Source organism: Rhipicephalus microplus, unplaced genomic scaffold (assembly GCF_043290135.1).
Source record: "Rhipicephalus microplus isolate Deutch F79 unplaced genomic scaffold, USDA_Rmic scaffold_16, whole genome shotgun sequence".
NCBI classification, from domain to species: domain Eukaryota; kingdom Metazoa; phylum Arthropoda; class Arachnida; order Ixodida; family Ixodidae; genus Rhipicephalus; species Rhipicephalus microplus.
In genome coordinates this window covers 8,702,878-8,723,592 of record NW_027464589.1, presented here as the reverse complement: position 1 = coordinate 8,723,592, position 20,715 = coordinate 8,702,878, and the positions used below count along the sequence as shown (strand labels likewise).

Here is a 20,715-nt window from a genome sequence, read left to right as displayed (position 1 = left end):
GTTCTGGAACCTACGCCACCACCAGCGATAACGCTAGAACATTCTATGGCAAGAGTATAAATGCCGACGCGCTTCACCACTTGTCAGTAGTTGTTGATCGAAGGCCGACGCTCTGTTCGCCGCTATCAGTCCGAGACTGCTATCTGTGCGAGACTGCTGCTGTAATTGGACTTTCCTTTTACCGGGCACAGGTTCGCCCAAATAAACAGTTAAATCCCAACACGAAGTCTCCTGTCTTCGGCCACGTCACGACCCCGTGACAATAAGATAGTAGAACTGGTGGCTGTGGTAGCTTCCCGCTGGCTCCGTGGGCCCTCTAAGCTTGGGGCCAAGCGAAGCAGGCTGCTCCGACCTCTGCCGGGCACTCGGGACCAATCCCAGCTGTGATGCCGGTGAACCCCCTGCTTCCGCCCTAATGAACACCACATTGCTAACCACGTGCCACTCCACTCCACGCGCACTACTCGTGTCCTCGCGTCGCCTCTTCGCGCACGTTTTGTCTTTGCGCGCCTGCATGGCGATTTCGTGCGATATCTCCATGTCGGATTTGTCTTAACACCATGCACAACACTCGCACACTTTTCCCAACACAAGTCTTCATGTTTGGGAAAATGCAAAATGCATTTTACGATATCCTTGAAGCCGAAAATGGCACCCACTTTCAAATTATTCTCGTGAACGGAGGCTACGAAGACAATAAACAGCCCATGGCGAAATTACACTCCCCAATCTTATTACAATGCATTAGCAGCCGAGCAAGACAAAATGCTTCAGTACGTCCTTTCAGGAATACGCACAAGCAGTTACACTCGCGCTTACATAGCCGAACAAACCACCCTTTGCTAACGTGCATGACGTACACCACGACATGGCTATAGCAGACGACGCACGGATAGATGATAGATGATTCTACTGACACATTTCGATATTCTTTTTTTCCAGGTGTCATAGAAATGTGGAAGAAATTGCTGAGTGAAATAGTTGTTTTAAAAGATGTCACTGACTTTGAAGATGCTGCACAAGCGCATTTACGTGATTGCTAAACTAATTTTTTTTTCAGTGCCAAGTGATGTAAGCGACTTCATGTTCATAGCAAATATTAAAAATAATTACTGTAAATTTTGAATTGTTCTTGAATTGTTATATGAACGTTCAGTTGTGGATTAAGAGAATACCAATTTTCATTTGAGTTGTCAAGGTATTAACAAAATTTATGAACATTGTACATTCTTTGCATATGTCCTCTCTGTTATGACCCTCTATGAGAGTCGACAGTATTACCAAATAAATAGGTAAATAAATAAATAAATAAATAACTAAGTAAACAAACAAATAAATAAATAAACGAATAAAATGCCAAATCTGCAAAGAAATGTAACTTAGAAGTGTTGCAGCTTGGGCTAGTTGGTATGGCATGACGGTAGTTATAGCGCGAGAACAAAACGACGACACAGAGACAAGAAGGACACGAAAGACATGAGCGCTAACTTCCAACTGAGTTTAATGCGCAGAGCACGAAAATATATAGAGGAGACAGTAACCATGTGACAGGCTCAAGAAAGTCAGAAAACGTGTTGGAGTTCGTGTCCTGTTCTCGGCACCGTTCAAATTAATTAGCCTCACCAAATCTACAAACCCCCTGAAAACGCAATCATCAACGAATGCAGAGTTCAACATAGAAAGAGGTATGCGGCCTGCTCCCGCGAAGTTGTCTATAGGACCCCCCTTTCATGCGGGGCTTGTTATGTCGGAACGACCGGAAGGTGTCTGAACGATTGGCTGAGAGAACACGCTAACAAGTTAGAAACGGGAAAGATGGTTTTCTTGCTCAGCACTGCACTGAGTGCAATTGTGTTCCCCTCTTCAAGGACACAGCGACGCTGTACAAGCACAGAGATGAAAGCACCCGAGTCATTGTCGAGGCCGCGCAGATGGCACGCGAACAGGTGCCTTGTATTAGCAAGCACTCCGTGGCTTTGTCCGAGAAGGAACGCAGGTTCCTCGAAGGTTTTGGTGCGGGCAGGTAGTTATATTATCTTTACCTTTCTGTATCGTTTTCTTCTAGATTTTTCTTTGCTGTTTTTCAGTGCTTTTGTTTTTGTGTTGTTTGTTTTTGTTTTTTCTTACTCATGTTCTGCTCTTTGTGCCATATGGTTTCTATCACATGGTTACTGTCTTCTCTATATATTTTCGTGCTCTACGCATTAAACTCAGTTGGAAGTTAGCGCTCGTGTCTTTCGTGTCCTTCTTGTCTCTGTACCGCCCTTTTGTTCTCGCGCTATGACTATCGTCTGCAAAGAAAGCTCAGCACAGTCATTGCGGAAGCTAGAAGAGCGGCCTTTCAGAGCCTTTTCTAAACACTCTTTGGGATTCTACAAACATGCTGCTGAGTATAACCACTGCGCCATAAATAATCATAAATTTTGTGTAGCACGCCAGCATTCACTATGCTATCCTTCGTCATTCTTTTGGGGAAGCGTGGTATCTACTACGCACTTATTGAAAATGTTGTGCAATTTTTCTATGCAGTGGCTGACGACGATGAAAAAATATGCCGGAAGTAGGTATGCGTCACAGTTAACAAGTGATAAAAAACAAGCTTTTTAATGGATTGAAGCATTAGACGACCCGGTCGTTACGCAGTTCACATTGTGCCACGCCTGGCTGTTCTTTTGATGTTATAAAGCCCTTTATTACTCATAAGCGCGTGACTCCCGTTCCCAAAATCAAGCCTGCCTAACGCCAGTTCCAAGCACTGGCGTCGTTAAGTGGCAGAATACTGGGCTGGCACGCAGTGGACCCGGGTTCAAATCCTATTGTGTCATTGGTGTTTTCATTTACTGAGTTCCAAGCACTGGCATGACCCAGTGGTAGAGTACTGGGCAGGCACGCCATTGTGTCATCGGTTGTTTTTTATTTACCAAGTTTTTTTTGTTCGATGCTAGTTACGGACAACTACGGTCCCATGTGTGACCCGTCTTCTGATCTCATAACATCTTTCGCTATAAAACTTTATTGCATCTGAAAAGGAGTGTGATAGCGATGCCACGTAGTAGGCAGCACTTTGCAAGGGAGTTTATTAGTGACGCCAGGTAGTAGGCAGGCAGCCGGTACGGACAGATATGCTCGAGCAGTCCAGCGTCTACAGCTCGTGCACACCCTCGCACTTCGCACTCAGAGAGAGATGGTCCCACTAGTCAGTGCCTTGCGAATTCCCCACTACAATACCCCGACGACGAAGACGAGCCATCCTGGCGACTCAAGGTGACGAGTAAACAGGAGGGTCGTAGCAGGGCTTGAGGCGACTGACGTGGACTGTCTCACGACCAAGGCGGCGCTTGTTCGTGGACGGCTTAAGCGGTTCAATCACATAGGTGACAGAAGAAGGGTGCTGTATGACGCGGTAAGGGCCAGCATACTTCGGTGCAAACTTGGGAGTCAGTCCAGGAGAGTGGAAATGCAGTCGCAGCCACATAAGAGAACCGACGGGTAAAGTGTCCTGAACAAAATTATGGTCGTGGTGATCTTTTTGGAGGTCTTGATTATCGGCTGTGAAGGACCATGCAAGCTGACGACACTCTTAGGCATGTTCGGCCATTTCAGAAACTGGGCTGAACTCGGAGGCATCAGGATTGTATGGCAGAATTGTGTCGAGTGTTCTGCATGGGTGACAACCATATAAAAGAAAAAAAATGGAGAAAAGCCCGTTTTTAATTGAATCGCCGTATTGTAGGCATACGTCACGAAAGGAAGGACAACGTCCCAATTGGGGTGGTCGGAATCAATATACATAGCGAGCATGTCTCCGAGGGTTCTATTGAAACGTTCCGTTAGGCCGTTCATCTGAGGGCGGTAGGCTGTTGATGTGCGGTGTACCGTATGGCATGAATGATTGATTTGTGGGGTTTAACATCCCAAAACCACCATATGATTATGAGAGACGCCGTAGTGGAGGGCTCCGGAAATTTTGACCACCTGGAGTTCTTTAGCGTGCACCCAAATCTGAGTGCACGAGCCTACAACATTTCCGCCTCCATCAGTACGGCATGAATGTAAGAGCTGCTGCAGAACTTCGGACAAAAATACGCGGCCCCTGTCACTCAGGAGCTCGTGTGGTGCACCATGACGAAGAACGAACCGATGCAAGATGAAGGTTGCAACGTCACGAGCACCAGCCGAAGGTAGCGCTGCCGTTTCGTCGTACCTTGTCAGACGGTCAGCAGCCACAATCACCCATCGATTACCACCAACAGAGCATGGTAGCGGGCCGTATGGGTCAATCCCAACACGGTAAAATGGGCGTGCAGGACATGGTAAAGGCTGCAGTTGACCGGGTGAATGAGGAAATGTCTTGCGCTGCTGACACAGGTGTAGTATAGTTAGGCAGCCTAGCTGCCGTACTCAAAGAAACAACAGTGTCAGTTGCAGAACAAGGAATCCTCTGGTTTATTCTTGGGCCACGCTTTTATCGGCATGCGGTTGCTTATCCGCTGCAGCGTCAGCGCAGCTGATGACGAAGTGGAACGTCACGCAGTAGGCGTTATCACATTCCTTCCCCCAAGATTGTTTATTTATCTTCAGTGACGGAAATCGTGAGGCACGTATCAGTCTGGCTCTTTCCGTGTACGCTGGCTTCTGCGCAGGGCTGGGGGAGAGTCAGAATACTCTTCCGCTGGCGTTTGAGGAAGTTCGGCGTGAGCCACAGGCAGGGGCAATTTCTGCCCCCCTGTTGGCAGCGGGACCACCATTGTTGTGTCATCGGGAAGATGTTCTGCCGTGCTCGCCTCCGGATGCGTCTGCTGGGGCGTGGTGGGAGCCTCCCGATGACCTGCAGAGTCCTCGGTAGCGGGTCGTGTCAGGGCTTCTGTACCGATGTTTGCTCCTGCATACTTGGAATAACTGCGTGAGCGCAAATGGTCAATATGAACGTGCCGGACTGTGTTCTCAGTCTCTACCAGATATGTCACCGCACTAACTGGCCACACCACTTGCCCTTCCGTCCACGATACCTTCTCTTGCCTGACAGTTTTCACGTATACCCAGTCTCCTTCACTCAATACACGAAAAGTCCATCTCCGTCCGTCATGCTGCCGTTTCAAAGTTTCCTGCTTTCTCTGCATGTCGTCTCGAATCGATGGCCTTTCCATGCGATGGCCTTTCCACATTTTTCCATGCGCAGCGTCACATTGTGATCGCGTAACCGGGTCAAAACTTCTTTCAGCTTCAGCCGACAGTCATCAATACTTGACCCTCCTATGATGACATCATCGATGTAACATCCTACTTGAGTGACGCCCTTGAGGATCCTGTCCACGAGTGACTGGAATATGGCAGGAGCACTTGCGATGCCATAAGGGAGCCGCTGGTATTGGTATAGGCCTTGGTGTGTGTTTACCATTAAAATACCTTTGGCATCTTCGTCAAGCTCCAGTTGCTGATAAGCGGAAATAAGTTCAAGAACGCAGAATACCTTAGAGCCTGCTAAAGTTGCGAATAAGTCTTCTGGCAGAGGCAGAGGGTAGTGCTCAGTCAGTAGCGCAGGGCTCACTGTGACCTTGTAGTCGCCACCCAGCCGTACTTTTGCTCCTCCATCTTTTGGTACCACCACTAAAGGAGTTGCCCAATCACTTCTGGTGACCTTTTTCAATATCCCAGCACGCTCTAAGGAGCCCAGTTCCTCAGACACAGCTGCCTTCAGCGCAAATGGCACTGGTCAAGCCTTGCAAAATACTGGCTTGCTCTTTTGGTTTCAAGAGAACTTGCGCTTTATAGCCACTTATGAACCCGATATGCGGCGAAAACACTGCCTCGAAATTCTTCGTTAATTCATCCACATTCTGATCTTGCTCTACGGCTCGAACTTCTAGCCAGTTTAAGCTTCCTCAACCAGTTGCGGCCAAGCAGACATGGCAGCTCTCGACCACCACCGTCTACTATCAACACAGGTAGGGTATCCGATTGATCACCGTGTTCAACTCGCACGTTCACTGATACTACCACCGGCACTAGTTGCTCTGTGTATGTCTTTAAAGGAACAGTCGCTTTCTTGATTGTCAATTGAGGAAATTCACGCTGAAAAACGGATTTCGGCATGACGGTGATGGACGCCCCTGTATCTATTTGCATCTTTGAAAGCTCTTCCTTCAATCCTGACAGTGACAAAGTAGGCAGACCTATTGATTTTTATACTGTATATTTCTTGCTCTTCATCCGAATCCTCTGCCAGACTATCGATTGCATTCAGTACCTTTGTTCTGCCGGGGCGCTGCCTACACATTGTTCGCAAGTGACCTTGCTCTCTGCAATTAGGGCACTTATACTTGCGATACCGGCAACTTTCCGAAGTATGGCGTTTGCCGCAACGGAAACACTCTGGGCACTTCGTTCTGCCACAACAGCTGTCCCTGCAACGACTGCTTTGCCTGAGAGCATCAACTTCTAGGCCGGAGCGCTTTTGTGAACTACCTTGGTGTTCTTCCAACGACAATGCCCGGGTTTGTGTGGAAGCTAGCTCACGGTTTAAAGCAATTTTACACGCCTCTTCGAATGCCAGTTTTTCAGCTGCGAACAGCTAGCGTTGTGTATCGGTGCAGCGCAGCCCGGCGGCAAGTCTGTCTCTAAGCGCTTCGTCGAGAAACTTTCCAAACTCGCAACTTCTGGCCAACTGCTTTAGCTGCACTACGAATTCGGCCACAGTCTCTTGTTCCAACAGCACCCTTCGGTTAAATCGGCATCTTTCGGCTATCACGGCCTTTCGGAGATTGTAGTGACCTTTCGACAGAGTCGTCACCTCATTATACGTTTTGCTGGCTGGCGAGTGTGGTATTAACAGGTTCTTCAGGACCTCATACACTCGAGGGCCTACAACTGTCAAGAATACAGCTAGCTTCTTGCCTTCCGTCACATCGTTTGCCGAGACGTAAAGCTCAAGTCTTTCCAGGTAGGACTCGAAGCTATCTCTCTTTTCATCAAAAATGTCAAGTTTTCCCACCTTCGCCATTGCAGTGACGCCCACGCAGCCGTCGTCTTGACTTCAGCAGCACCAGAAGCACGTGGAAAGCCGACCGGATCCTATCCTCGTCGCCAGTGTAGTAGAGTTAGGCAGCCGAACTGCCGTACTCAAAGAAACAACAGTGTCAGTTGCAGAACAAGGAATCCTCTGGTTTATTTTTGGGCCATGCTTTTATCGGCATGCGGTTGCTTATCCGCTGCCGCGTCAGCGCAGCTGATGATGAAGTGGAACGTCACGCAGTAGGTGTTATCACAACAGGGAACATAAGCGAATGTGTTTGCGTACGAACATGTACATAGCCCGCCAGTAGTAACGTTGGCGGATCCGCTCATACGTCTTTAGAGCACCGGCGTGTGTGTGTTGTGGCTCAGCATGAAAATATTCGCATATATCAGACCGCATATGGCTGGGTATGACTAGCAGCCATTTACGACCCACCACTTGATAGTTGCGATGGTATAACAGACCATCCCGTATGGCGAAATGCGTTGCTTGGTGGCGAAGAGCACGCGGGTAACCGGAAGTTGATGCGTCAGAAAGCATATTCAAGAGCGAGACAATCCAAGGGTCTTTCCGCTGTACAGATGACATGTCTGTGACGCTGATGGCAGAGAGGGGAAGGTCAAGGGCTGATATTCTCGTATCATCAGATTTCATGGGTGATCGTGAAAGTGCATCTGCGTCAGAGTGCTTTCGCCCCGATCGGTAGATGACGCGTATGTCGAATTCCTGGAGGCGTTGTGCCCAACGCCCGAGGCGACCAGAAGGTTCTTTCAGTGAAGCCAACCAACAGAGTGCGTGATGGTCAGTTACCACATCAAAAGTTTGGCCGTACAAATAGGGCCAAAACTTGTTTAACGCCCACACAATCGCCAGGCACTCTTTTGCCGTAACAGAATAGTTGGCTTCTTCCTTAGTAAGGGCGCGGCTGACATAGGCGACCACATACTCCGTAAAATCTGGTTTGCGTTGCGCGAGTACTGCACCAAGGCCGACGCCACTTGCATGCATGTGTACTTGGTTGGCGCAGTAGGGTCGTAATGACGCAGTACGGGTGGTGAGGTAAGGAGTTTGCGCAGTGTTGTGAATGATTCGTCACAGGCTGCTGTCCAATTCGAAAGATCTGCAGGGCCAGCAAGGAGTTTGGTGAGCGGAGCGATGACGGAAGCGAAATTCCGGACAAACCGACGAAAATAGGAGCACAGGCCCACAAAGCTCCATAGTTCTTCAACTGTAGTCGGTTTAGGAAATTCGGCAACAGTACGAAGCTTGTCAGGGTCGGGAAGGATGCCGGCTTTCGAGACGACATGACCAAGTATGGTGAGTTGTTTAGCCCCGAAGTGACATTTCTTCAGGTTAAGCTGACGCCTGGCGTTAGTAAGGCACTGTAGAATCTTACGTAGACGAGTGAGATGCGAAGTGAAATCGGGTGAAAAGACCACAACGTCCTCAAGATAGCACAAGCATATGTTTCACTTAAGACCGCGTAAAATGCTTTTCATCATTCGCTCGAATGTGGCGGGCGCATTGCAGAGTCGGAATGACATTACGGTAAATTCATAGAGACCATGCGGTGGGACGAACGCCGTTTTTGGACGATCAGACTCAGCCATTGGGACCTGCCGATAACCTGAGTGAAGGTCAAGCGAGGAAAAGAATTCTGCACCTTGGAGACAATCGAGAGCGTCGTCTATGCGTGGAATAGGGTAAACATCGTTCCTCGTAATGTTGTTTAGGCGCCTGTAGTCTACGCAGAACCGGATCGAACCATCCTTTTTTTTTTGACGAGTACAACTGGTGAAGACCAAGGGATACAAGAAGGCTTGATGACTCCACGCTGTAGCAGGAGAGTCCGCTAGGGGGCCAGGCAAGGCTGGTGTGCCTCGCATGGGCTCCGTATTCTACGAAGTTTTTGTTGAACCGAGACTGCTTTTTTGGTGCTAACAGTGGCCTCTCTTGAACTTAAGCAAGTTGCCGACGCTGCTGGTGAGTGCCTCAAACCTCTTAGTTCTTGAGGAGCTTTGCAAACATCAACTCTTGCTGAGCGGGGGAACGCCGCCTCGTTAGCCCTAACGCCACCGGCACCGGCTTCGGGCTCGCGCTTCGACGCGCGTGCACAAGTTCATTCGGCAACGCAATGGCATACATGGTGAGTGGCACGGATTTACCTGCCAAAGAATTTAACCCAGAAGAATGGAGTGTAGTCCTGAATGCCCGACAACGCTCACCTCGACAACAGTCAAAAGAAACTGAAGGAACGCAGTCAAGTAAAGCAGCGTCAGCTGCCGAAACGCCAGCACGCAAAACGGAATCACCGCCCAGCGTTTCCTCAAAGCTCGACAACACAGCTGTGGCGCGTCCTCGCTTAAAACGACTGCCACGGTTGCCAGTCGATGACTTCAAGATTGTCTTTCGTCCGAGTGCGGGCGTAGATCTGGCCCAATACAACGATGGAGAGTTACGAGCGGCTGTAGTCGCCAACAGCGGACTGTACTGTGAGGTTGCCGACGAAGATCTTGTGTGCACCAATTTGGCCAAGAATATTTTCACCGTGTCCACATCTTGCGCCGACCGAGTTGCCAACTATGCAAAAGTACGAGAACTCACGCTACGTGGTAAACAATTGGGATTTCACACGTACATAGCTCCCCCGGACGGGTCACGGGCAGGGATCATCTACCACGCTTGGAATGGTGAATCACCTCGGGACTTGCTTCAAGAATTACGTCGGGCAAATCCCCTTCTACCAATAGTCCAAGCAAGAGACATGGGGCGTACCTCACACTCAGTGCTCATTCACTTCATGGCTGAGGAGCTTCCTCCGTCAGTCAAAGTGTTTGGCACCCTCTACGCCGTTTTCAACTTTCGACCGAAGGTGGTGGAAGCGTTCCTAAACTGCAGACAAGTCGGCCACTGACGAGATGTATGTCCTTTGCCAAATCGCCTCACTTGCTCAAGCTGCGGACAGAAACACCCGGACGACTATCCCTGCACCCCGCAGTGGGTCATCTGTGGGGACGCTCACAAGACGGGTGACAGGGCATGCAAGCAACGCTTTCAGCGTGGCTTCAGCCGTCTCTCTCGGCCACGACAAAGGCCGCAACAAGAGCACCAGCAGTAGCAGCCCGAGTTCGAGCTCGAGAAGGAGTCTTTTTCAAGCATCGAAGATAGAAATTGTAGCAGCAGAAGCAAGAGTCCTGGACGAAACCGTAGCAGCAGAAGCAGGAGTCCTGGACGAAACCATGGCAGCAAAGGCAAAAGCCCTGGACGAAGTGCATCACAAAGCCGCGACTTCAGCACCAAACCTGAAAAGGTGAGCTGGGCAAAGCAGGCCTCCTGCTCCTGTTGTATGCTCTCTGACGCTAAAGAAAATTCTAAAACTCAGGAGACTATCGAACGTCTAATTCGAGAGAATCAAGAGTTAAAGCAACAGTTGGCTCTGGTGCTGGAACGTTTAAGTACACTTACAGCTGCCCCACCCGCGTCTTCTCCACCCCTATCTATCTCCCCCTCTGTCATAGAGCCTGATATGGCAGCAAAATCAGGGACCGATATTATAGATTCCTCTCCACAGCCAGCAAAAAAGAAAAGGACAGAGCAACCCGAGTCATCGGAGGACGATTTTAAAAGCACCAGTCAAAAAATTCGGAAAGAACACCGCGAACTCAAACAAAAGGTTGATTTAGGCTTTACGCAAATTGCTGATCGCTTCAATAAGATAGAGAGTATTCTAGACGTGTTAGTTGCTCGGCTCGAATCTCTCCCACAATCTCAACCCTCACCAGCGCCTTCGCAGCCATAACCCCCTCCTGCACCCTTGCCTCATCTTCACCCTCTTCACTCTGCATATGGCAATGGAATTGCCGTGGATTAAGAAACAAGAGAGACAACCTCTCACTTTATATACAGAGGTCTACACGGGCCCCGGATGTCATCTCCGTACAGGAGCCTTTAAAAGCTTGCAAACTCCTCGGCTATCAGGCTGTACATTCGCATCCTAGCTCCCCATGGGCTACCACATATATACAAAGGAATATCTCGTTTATAGCGCATGATCTTTCCAATCTTTACAGTGACTGCCTTCTTCTTGAACTTCTCCCACGTCGTACAGGAGAAGGCACATATTTTATTTTGAATATTTATTCTCATCCTGAGATGGCCTCACTGCTGTTTTTGAAGCAATCGATAGGGCCATTCAAATAGCAAACTCTGCTCCCATAGTTGTAACGGGTGACTTTAATGTCCCGCACGTAGATTGGGATTACAGGAGAAACACTCGGAAGCGCACCAGCCTTCTTCAATACATTCAGCGAAACAGGTGCACTTTAGTCACTGACTGCATGCTACCAACACGAATTGGCAACAGTGTGAGCAAAGATACCACCCCTGACCTTACTTTCACTAAAAATGTGCGACAAGCTAACCGGACACACAGTGGGGTCAACCTCGGCAGTGATCATTACATCCTAACAATTACACTGCCCCATGCCAATTTTCGTCCAAAGTTTCATTTAAAACATATTGTTGACTGGGATAAATTTCGCGAAATCCGAGACTGAAACCCGAAAAAAGAAATTCAAGACTACAGAGACTGGGCGTCTCAGCTTAAACAGGATGTAGCTCTTAGCGAAAAAGCAGCCCCAGCAGCAAATATCCGTGATCCAGTAGACAGCAGGCTACTCCACCTATGGGAGGCCTATCAGAGCTTGGAGAAACGATGGCTCAAGCAAAAATATAATCGTAAACTAAAACGCAAAATGTCACAAACACTCCAGCTTGTAAATGAACACGTGGCCGAACTTTCATCGCAGCAATGGAACCAGATATGTAACCGGCTCGACGGTACTCTACATATGAAGAACTCTTGGTCCCTGCTTCGCCATATGTTAGATCCATGCTCCTCGCGATGTGAAAGTAATAAGCGAATTACGAAACTCTTGTTTGAAGTAGAAAAACAAGAGCAAGACGTAGAAACTGCTCTTAAAACTACGTATTTCTCTGGCCCAAGGCGAGAATTGTTACCTACCTACAATGGAGCTCCCAATGCAGACTTGGATGCACCAATTGCAGAGGTGGAAGTTTGGGCTGCCCTAAGCAAACTTCGCACCACATCTGCTCCAGGACTAGATGGAATTACTAACAAAACACTCCGAAATTTTGACTCCAAGTCAGTGGCAGCTCTTGCCGATTACATGAATCAACAATAGGAGCAGGGCACGCTGCCCCAGGAATGGAAGTCAGCTAAGGTGACTTTCATACCCAAACATAATAAGCCGTTAGACCTTAATAATTTGAGACCGATCTCTCTTACCTCACGTACAGGAAAACTGATGGAGCATGTAATTCTCAATCGTCTGAATCGCTACATGGAACAAGAAAAACTGTTTCCCTCCACCATGTACGGCTTCCGAGCGGGAATCTCGACTCAGGATGTCATGCTGGAGCTTAAGGAGGACGTGCTAAATCCTACTTTTCCACACATCACCACAGCCATCCTTGCATTGGACCTGACTAAGGCTTTTGATAATGTTTCTCACTCCTCGATTTTACAATCTCTTAGTGAACTAAACGTGGGCTCTCGCACGCACAGGTATGTCTCTGCCTTTCTCAGCAATAGGTCCGTATGCCTACAGTTGGGCACTTTCAAAACCGATCCCTTCATGCTAGGTAGCAAGGGAACGCCCCAGGAATCGGTTTTGTCCCCGTTCTTTTTTAACGTTACTCTCATACCACTAGCGCGGGAACTTGCCAAACTTTCGTCTATCAATCACTCCTTGTACGCGGATGACATCACCTGCTGGGTCAATACTGGCAACCATGGCGAAATCGAATCGAAGCTTCAGTTGGCCGCTGACATTGTTGTTAAACACGCCAACAATATTGGGCTCACCTGCTCGGCGGCTAAATCGGAACTCCTAGTAATTGACTTTAAAAAGCAAGATACATGTCACATTCAAGTCATGCTTGATGACACCCCTATTCGCAGGGTCAATAAAATCAATATTTTAGGCCTTAATATTTCCGACAATGGCTCGAACGCTGACACAATAAAGTTATTCCGCACCTCAGTTAAAAATACAGCTTCCCTCATTAAGCGCATATCCAATCGTCATCGCGGCATGAGGGAAGCAGACACATGCCGCCTCATACAGGCCTTTTGTCTATGCAGAATTACCTATTCCATCCCCTACCTCTATCTCTCACTTACGGAGACCAAGCAACTTAACAGACTCATTCGTAATGCCTATAAAACTGCGCTCCATCTCCCTAAATCAACAGCCACGGATAAACTACTTCAACTTGGGGTGCACAACACTCTGAGAGAGCTTGTAGAGGCGCATCTTTTCAGCCAATATCAAAGACTATCACTCCCAGAAACAGGACAGGTACTCCTGCGCCGACTTGGAATCAACGTTCCTGGTCACACCACGGCCACGCACGCAGTTCCCGTCATTGTTAGCAGCAACCTATTAATTCCGCCACTCCCCAAAAATACTCACCCAGAACATAATCGGGCGCGACGGGAAGCCAGAGCCAAGTTCCTTCAGAAGCGCTTCCCTCCTAATTCTCCCGCAGTTTATGTAGACGCGGCCGAATATGTAGATCATCGAGCTTTCGCGGTAGCCGTCGTAGATGGATTTCAAAAACTGGTCGCTAGTGCGTCCCTTCAAAATTCGACAGAATCCCTGGAAGCAGAGGAGGCGGCGATTGCTTTAGCCATTGTTCACTCCTCCGCTGACTATATTTTTTCTGATTCAAAAACTGCAATTCGTAATTTCGCCACTTTCCGAATTCATTCTCCGGCTGCTGAAATTCTTGAATCATCTCTTCCGCCTGATCGCCTCATCACCCTCCTCTGGGTCCCTGCGCACTGTGGACACCCAGGCAACACGGCCGCTCACACCCAAGCCCGAGCACTCGCCAACCAGGCTCACAGCGACCTGCCTTCGCTTCGAAGTGCCAGGGATCGACTCCTCAGCTATCACGATATCACGCTATTTTACCGAAATTCCCGCCTAACGTATCCCCCACCACATAAATCTCTCTCCAGAAGTGACCAGGCTTTGTGGCGCAGACTTAAAACGGCCACAGTAACGACTGCTTTTCTTCTCTCTCTTTTTACACATGGCGAAACCTCGCCTCATTGCAACTTATGTCCTAGCACCAGAGCCGACTTCCAGCACATATTTCTGAATTGTCCAAACAAACCCAAGCCTCCGTGGCAAGGGTCAGAACACCAGGAGCGATGGGAGGCTGCTCTGCGCAGCTCGCAACCGGGTTTACAGCTCCGGACAGTGAGCTGGGCCAGAAGGGTCGCCGAAGCACAGCAGTGTCCGGCCACCTAGAGTGGCCCGAGGGCTCGTCGTCATCCTGATTCCACTTCCTCAACCACACCCCCCTCAAATGATTCCGTCGTGAAGCAATAAAGTTGATTACCTACCTACCTACCTACGCTGTAGCATGTTGTCTACTTGTTCTGCAATTACGTGACGCTCCACCGGGACACACGATACGGGCGGTGGCGCAAAGGAGTACTCTTCCCTGTGTCAATTGTGTGCACAACGGTGTTCGTTCTTCCTAGCACCGCTTGGGGAAAGTCAAACGAACGCCTGAATTCGTGCAACAGGGTAACAAGCTGCTCTCGTTGAGCCGGGGCTAGATGGCTGTCAATAGAACAGTGAAATGCATCGGACGACACGCTGTTCGAGGCAAAGCGAGGAACCAACGCGTTCAGCTCCATATTAGGCTTGGTGTCGAAGAAATCGGCAGGCACGATAGTACCTTCATCGATAAGCTGAATGTGGCCGAGCGTCTCGTTGCGGCGCAAACTGAAGGGGCACGAGTTCGGATTGGAAATAAATATTCCGGTAGTGTCTTGACAAAGCGCAAGAACAGCGAATGGTAGCGATGTGTGGGGGCAGCTACCGAAGATGTCAGATGGCGTGAATAGGATGGTAGCGTCAGAAAATGAAGTGCAGCAGGCAGGGACAAACTGGGGCACTGAAAGGAGGAAGGTCTATGTCCATCGCGACGACAACGTTAGCCACCCTAGATATGGCCGCATCAACAAAAGGCGCATCACGAAACGGTAACAGCTCCGTTTCGGCCCGAGCACAGCCCACGGCGGCGTGATGACGTGATAAGAAATCCCATCCTAGGATGACATCGTGGGAACATCAAGCCAACACGTGAAATTCAATGATGTACAACATGTCTCGAATAACCACTTTTGCCGTGCATGCCGCGACGGGCTCAATTTTTTGGGCGCTCGCAGTGCTGAGAGAAACTACGGGAAAAAGCATCGTCCCTTTACAAAGAGAGCGGCAGAGTCTTTGACTAATCACAGATATCGCGGCACCGGTATCGATGAGTGTAAGTGTTCGTACACCTTCGACGATTACATCGATAAGATTGGCGGGAGACAGGCGAGGACTTAAACAATTAGACGATGACGCAGCTCGTGCCTCCGGAGCTGCGGCAGTTATATTTCCGTCTCAATGAAGGTGGGTCGTCGACGCATAGGCGACACAGAACGACGACTTGTTGAAGGGGAAGGCGAGCGGGAAGTAGAACGTCGGGAAGCGGAGGTTCGGGTGCCGGAAGCAGCTTGCGCATCACGTTCGTGAACTTCAGGTGGCAATGTAGGGCGCGTGGTATGGAGGCCGAAACGAGTAGTCAGGGTGTCTTGGTGTGGTAACTGCGAAGCGCCGATGACATAAACTTGCAATGTGACCTGAAATCCCGCAAAAGTAACATATCGGCCGGTTGTCAGCAGTGTGCCAAGGATTTCCGGCGTGCTGCTGTGTAGCTGGAAACGGCACGGTGGAAGGTCGCACAGGTTGTGGCGTATACAATGGCAGACGAGGCGGAGGCATTGCCGCGACGGCCGCATAAGTCAGTGGCGCGGCAACAGGTGTTGGTTGAGAGGCAGGCGTAGGTAATGGCAACACCTCGGAGAACTGCTCCTGAATAGCCTGTCTGATTGTCGGCGTTAGGCGGTTCGTTGGTGCTTCGGTGGTCGGCAGATACGAGAGACACGAAAACTGTCGTGCGAAGTCTTCGCGTACATATTCTTTTATCTGCTCCAGCAGGGTGCTGTCACCACCGACGGTCAGGGCAGCGAGAGAGTCATCTGCTGTCGTCGACATCCGAACTGATGCACGTTGCTTGCGAATCTCTTCCAAGCTCTGGCACAAGGTGACAAGTTGGGGTACAGTGCTTGGGCCCTTTGCCAGCAACATTTGAAAGGCATCATCGTCTGTTCCTTTCAAGATATGCCTGATCTTGTCTTGTTCGGTCATCTCAGGGTTAAAGCGCTGGCATAAATCGATAACATCTTCAATATAGCTAGTGCAGTTTTCGCCCAGCCTTTGTGCTCGTCCGCGTAGGCGCTGTTCAGCACGCAGCTTGCGCACTGCGCGGCGATAGAACACAGCTGCAAGGGTTTTCTTAAAAGCAGCCCAAGTGCTAAATTCAGTACGGTGGTTTGTGAACCGCAGGCTGGCGATGTCTTTGAGATAAAATGGGACGTACTCCAATTTCGAGGAGCCGTCCCACTTGTTGGCGGCGCTCATTTTTTCAAACAGCTGCAACCAGTCTTCCACATCTTGGTCCTTGGTGCCGCTGAAGAAGGGGGGATCCTGTTGGCGCAGGGTGGTAGGTACGATGACCAGTTAAGATTGGGCCGTGCTTTGCAGGGTAGTGCCTTGCTCAGTCGTCTTATCAGGCATTGCTGATGCAGTGGGAAGCTTCCGGCTTCGAAGTTACAGGTTTGCGTACTCAGCACACTTCCACCACTTTGCAAGGAAGTTTAATAGCGACGCCAGGTAGTAGGCAGGCAGCCGGTACGGACAGAAATGCTCGAGCAGTCCAGCGTCTACAGCTCGTGCACACCCTCGCGCTTGGCACTCAGAGACAGATGGTCCCACTAGTCAGTACCTTGCGAATTCCCCACTACACATTTAATGGTAAATGGGTGTAGTCTCTAGTCCAAGATCCCAATGGTTCGCGCCCCTATCTTTGCGCGGGCCTCAAGAGCCTCTTAGACCTGCCGGTCCAGGTTAGACAGGGCCACTGTCCAGCCATCTCTACTGAAATCCTTAAAGACACCTGTTTTAGATGTGTTTCTCGGGCACTCCCACGCTATATGATAGGGTGCAGCTGGACTAGTGTTGCATGGCCTGCCTGTGGACGACCACCCTGGTGCACTTCAGCCAGTTGCCGTCAAAAGGGCGACTCCACTCGATCTCACGGCCAACAGGCTCGTGCGTTTCGGTCGCTACGCGAGTGCATACAAAGAAAATGTTTTGGGTTGCGTTTGAGCACATGAAGTCTTTGATGTCTTGAGGTGCCAGAGCGGTCTTCATTGCCAAGACTTTCTTAAACTGCACCGATGAATGTTACTTTAGCCACATTAGGGCAGTCTCATAGCCCTTATAGTTATCCAGTATGTGTACCTCAGCTGTTATGGGAGTCTCGAAGTAGCGACGAGGCGTTGATAGACGCTTCTCGGCTCAGCGGTGCTGCATCTGCCATTTCGTGTGTCACGTGTGCTTGTTGGTCTTGCGTAATGGGATTGGTTAGCTTTGCTCTTGATTGGTTCTTAGTTGTACGCCGTAATCAAGCCTGAATCATTCACTTCTTCGGGTGATATTTCTGCATTCGACAATTTCTATGGGGAACGGGGTAAACTTGCACGTTATGTATAAGCCTACCCGTCTTGCCTCTCCGGAGGAAAGCTTAGCTTGTCCCGTGTAGCAACCGAAATGTTAAGATGAGATATTTTTTAAATTTTTTTCCAGCTGACGCGGACCAGTGTGCTTTGCGGGCCAACAACCGCTCTGTTCTGTGGTATGGCCAAGACGCAAGATTAGGCTTGTTTGCCCTCTTGCGTCGTGGCCACACCAAATAAATAAAACTGCCTTGTTCTGTTTTTCTCGCTTTTATGCTGTCTATTTAACAAAATTCTGCTTTGCCTTGAGAACAGCTGCAATGAACGCTCGTGAATAACTTTTGTGGCATCGTGTATTTTCATGATAAAAAATTCTAGCCTTAGTCATTCAGAAAGCAACCCAACGACTGGCTGCAGCGATAAAAAAGAAGAAATACAAAAGCCTAGGACTCATTTTCAACTGCGCGCGCATGGAGATAAAACCGAAACTTGCACAATATCATAATCAACGACTTGGTGCCCTAATGCATTTCAAGAAATTCAATGCACTCTCTCTATTTCCTTGCTCTCTACTTCGACTGCATGGCTTTATGGAAGTGCCTCTGCGTGGCTCTTTACATACCTTTCCTTTCTCTATGGTACGAATTGGTAACAGAAGCAGTCCATTCAGGGTGTGTTTTATTGCGCATTGGTTGTGTATGTGTATATGTTAGCCTCTGTACATCTTACCAATTCTGCGTCATGAAATGTTTAACAAGTCCGTGAGGTCGTTGTGCGATCTGACTCGTCATCAGTGATTTGTTTTTGTTACCGTGTGAAAAAAACTCTCAGCAATCACCCCTGAAACTTTGTAAAGCCAGTAAACGTTTACTTTCTATATACACGCTCAAAACCTACGCAATGTAATTAATATTACTATCTTTTTTACGCTCATAAACTTGGCTATCATGACTGTGAATTTTAACTCTGACTGGTACGTAGTAAAAGAAAAGGGACGCGCTAGAGGCCAAACAGTTAGCCCCATTTTTCAGGTTATTTTTGTTCAGTGTGCATAGTGAGACACATCTGTAGAATTTCGCGGCGTTTCCTTTTAAAGGCGGATGTGTGCACCGATGTACGTGGTCTAACGTTATAAGCGAGATGTATATATAATGAGGCGCTTGTAGCAAAGTTACCTTCGGAAAACATTGACGTGAGCGGGAGGCGATCGGCTACCGGGCTTCGGGTGGAGCTTTTCCAGACTTTATCAAGGGCTTTGGGCGGAGCTTTAATCCGCAGAGTGGCAACATCATCGCCATGCCATTTCGAACAGGTAAGTTGGTACGCCACATACCTACGTGCGTGTGTCAGCGGGCAGGAGGTGTTCCGGTGGTGTCTATTTATTCAAGTCACTGTACGAATGTCAAAAACAGCGTCTGCAGCGAAGCTTCAAGTAGCAACCCTGCCACTCACACTCCTCGTGAATGACGTCAGTGCAAAGCTTGTAGCAGACTATAGAAGCATTGTCTGCAGGGGTGGACTCTCCGTTCACCGCTGCGTTACGTAGAGCCTCTACACGTAAAAAATAAATTATCACTGTACATTATGATCAATTACTAATGCCCTGACGACCATAAGGAGGCTGTACCTTCGCGTTGCTTACACTGTCGTCGAATAAGGTTTTTCTTTACAATTGTCGACGCTCCAAAATTTTAAAGGAGAGACATAGTGGAGCCCTCGCTAACATCGTCTCTATTGTACGCCTAGGGAGTTTCCACACAGATACCCTTTACGTATACCATGTGTTGTTTCACGCAGCGTGGTTGGTTGTGCTGAGCGGTGGTGTGCTGGCGTCGGCGCTCGTCACCGGACCAGCCAACGACAAGTCGGTGCGGTTCCTGGTGTTCGGCGACTGGGGTGGACTGCCTTTCTACCCGTACACGACGCGGATCCAACGGAACCTGGCCAAGACCATGGCGGTCGTGGCGGCTGCCAAGCGCATCGACTTCGTCGTCTCACTCGGGGATAACTTCTACTTCAGGGGCGTCCGCTCGGTCGATGACCGGCGTTTCAAGGCTAGTGCTGTGCTCACTACCGCGTGCAGGCTGTGCATGCAGGTGGCCTTTGATTTTTTATTCATGTAGGCAACCATTTACTAGTTACTACAGCGAACAGTTAGAAACATCTTCACTTTTGCGCAAAAAAAGATGAACACAGGAGAGAAGACCGCACGGCAGGCGTTACGAACAACTGGTTTGTTGCGAAGTATACGATAAAATATATCACACAGTGATACATAGATGTACCGGGAGCAGAACCGGGAGCATATCAAGACAACATAACTTATGAAGCTAAGGACATTGGGCATTTAGGGAGCATTCGCAATATCTAAAGGAAATGGATGGTGCCCATTCGCTCTATACTGTACTGGTCCCTTCCATTTTGTAGTTTTTTCTGTGAAAAAATAAAGCTATTGCCACCCCCACTACCGAATTGATTGTGTGAGCCGGTATGTCCTAGAAGTGAATGTTTGTGAGCTCATTGGTACATGTCTCCATCTGAAAAAAAAAAACACAGCACTAATTTAGGCACGCACGAAGAAACGTCACCTGCAGACGGTTGCTGTACTAGTGTGATATTTATTTATCCGTGCTTAAATAAGCGCTGTTTCGTAGGACGGAGCCCTCATTTCGTGAGGCCAAGGCTCTAGGTAGAAGCTGGAACAAATCAGCCCGCAAAAATTTGTGAGGCGTGTCAAAGAAACGAGACGCACTTATGTCGTCTCCTTCATGGCTGTGGCGCCGGCGTATGCGGGTTAAACGCCAACGTCGTTGAGGTCGTGGGTTCGATTCAAGGCAATGCAATATCGTTATTCACGTGTTTTTTTGCAGTCTGGTCTCGTTTATATGGCTAATGTACTTCCATGACGCAAATATGTCATGAAAATCTTGGTGGACACCACCATAAAACAATTTCGTGTTAAAAACAGATTGTGTTAGCGGCACGTTAACCTGCTTGTATAAGAGCGACACTAAATTTTTCGATGCTACAT

General features: G+C 48.9%; 1 protein-coding gene across 3 annotated transcripts in view; it reads left to right on the top strand.

The window, feature by feature from the left end:
• Positions 1 to 20,715, top strand: part of LOC119166664 (tartrate-resistant acid phosphatase type 5) — a 389,636-nt gene that overhangs the window by 64,604 nt on the left and 304,317 nt on the right. For all 3 annotated transcript variants that reach the window (XM_075883351.1, XM_075883350.1, XM_037417985.2), the window contains exon 2: positions 19,482 to 19,738. In XM_075883351.1, the coding sequence (XP_075739466.1) occupies positions 19,482 to 19,738 (257 nt within the window). The remainder of the gene's footprint in view (positions 1 to 19,481; positions 19,739 to 20,715) is intronic.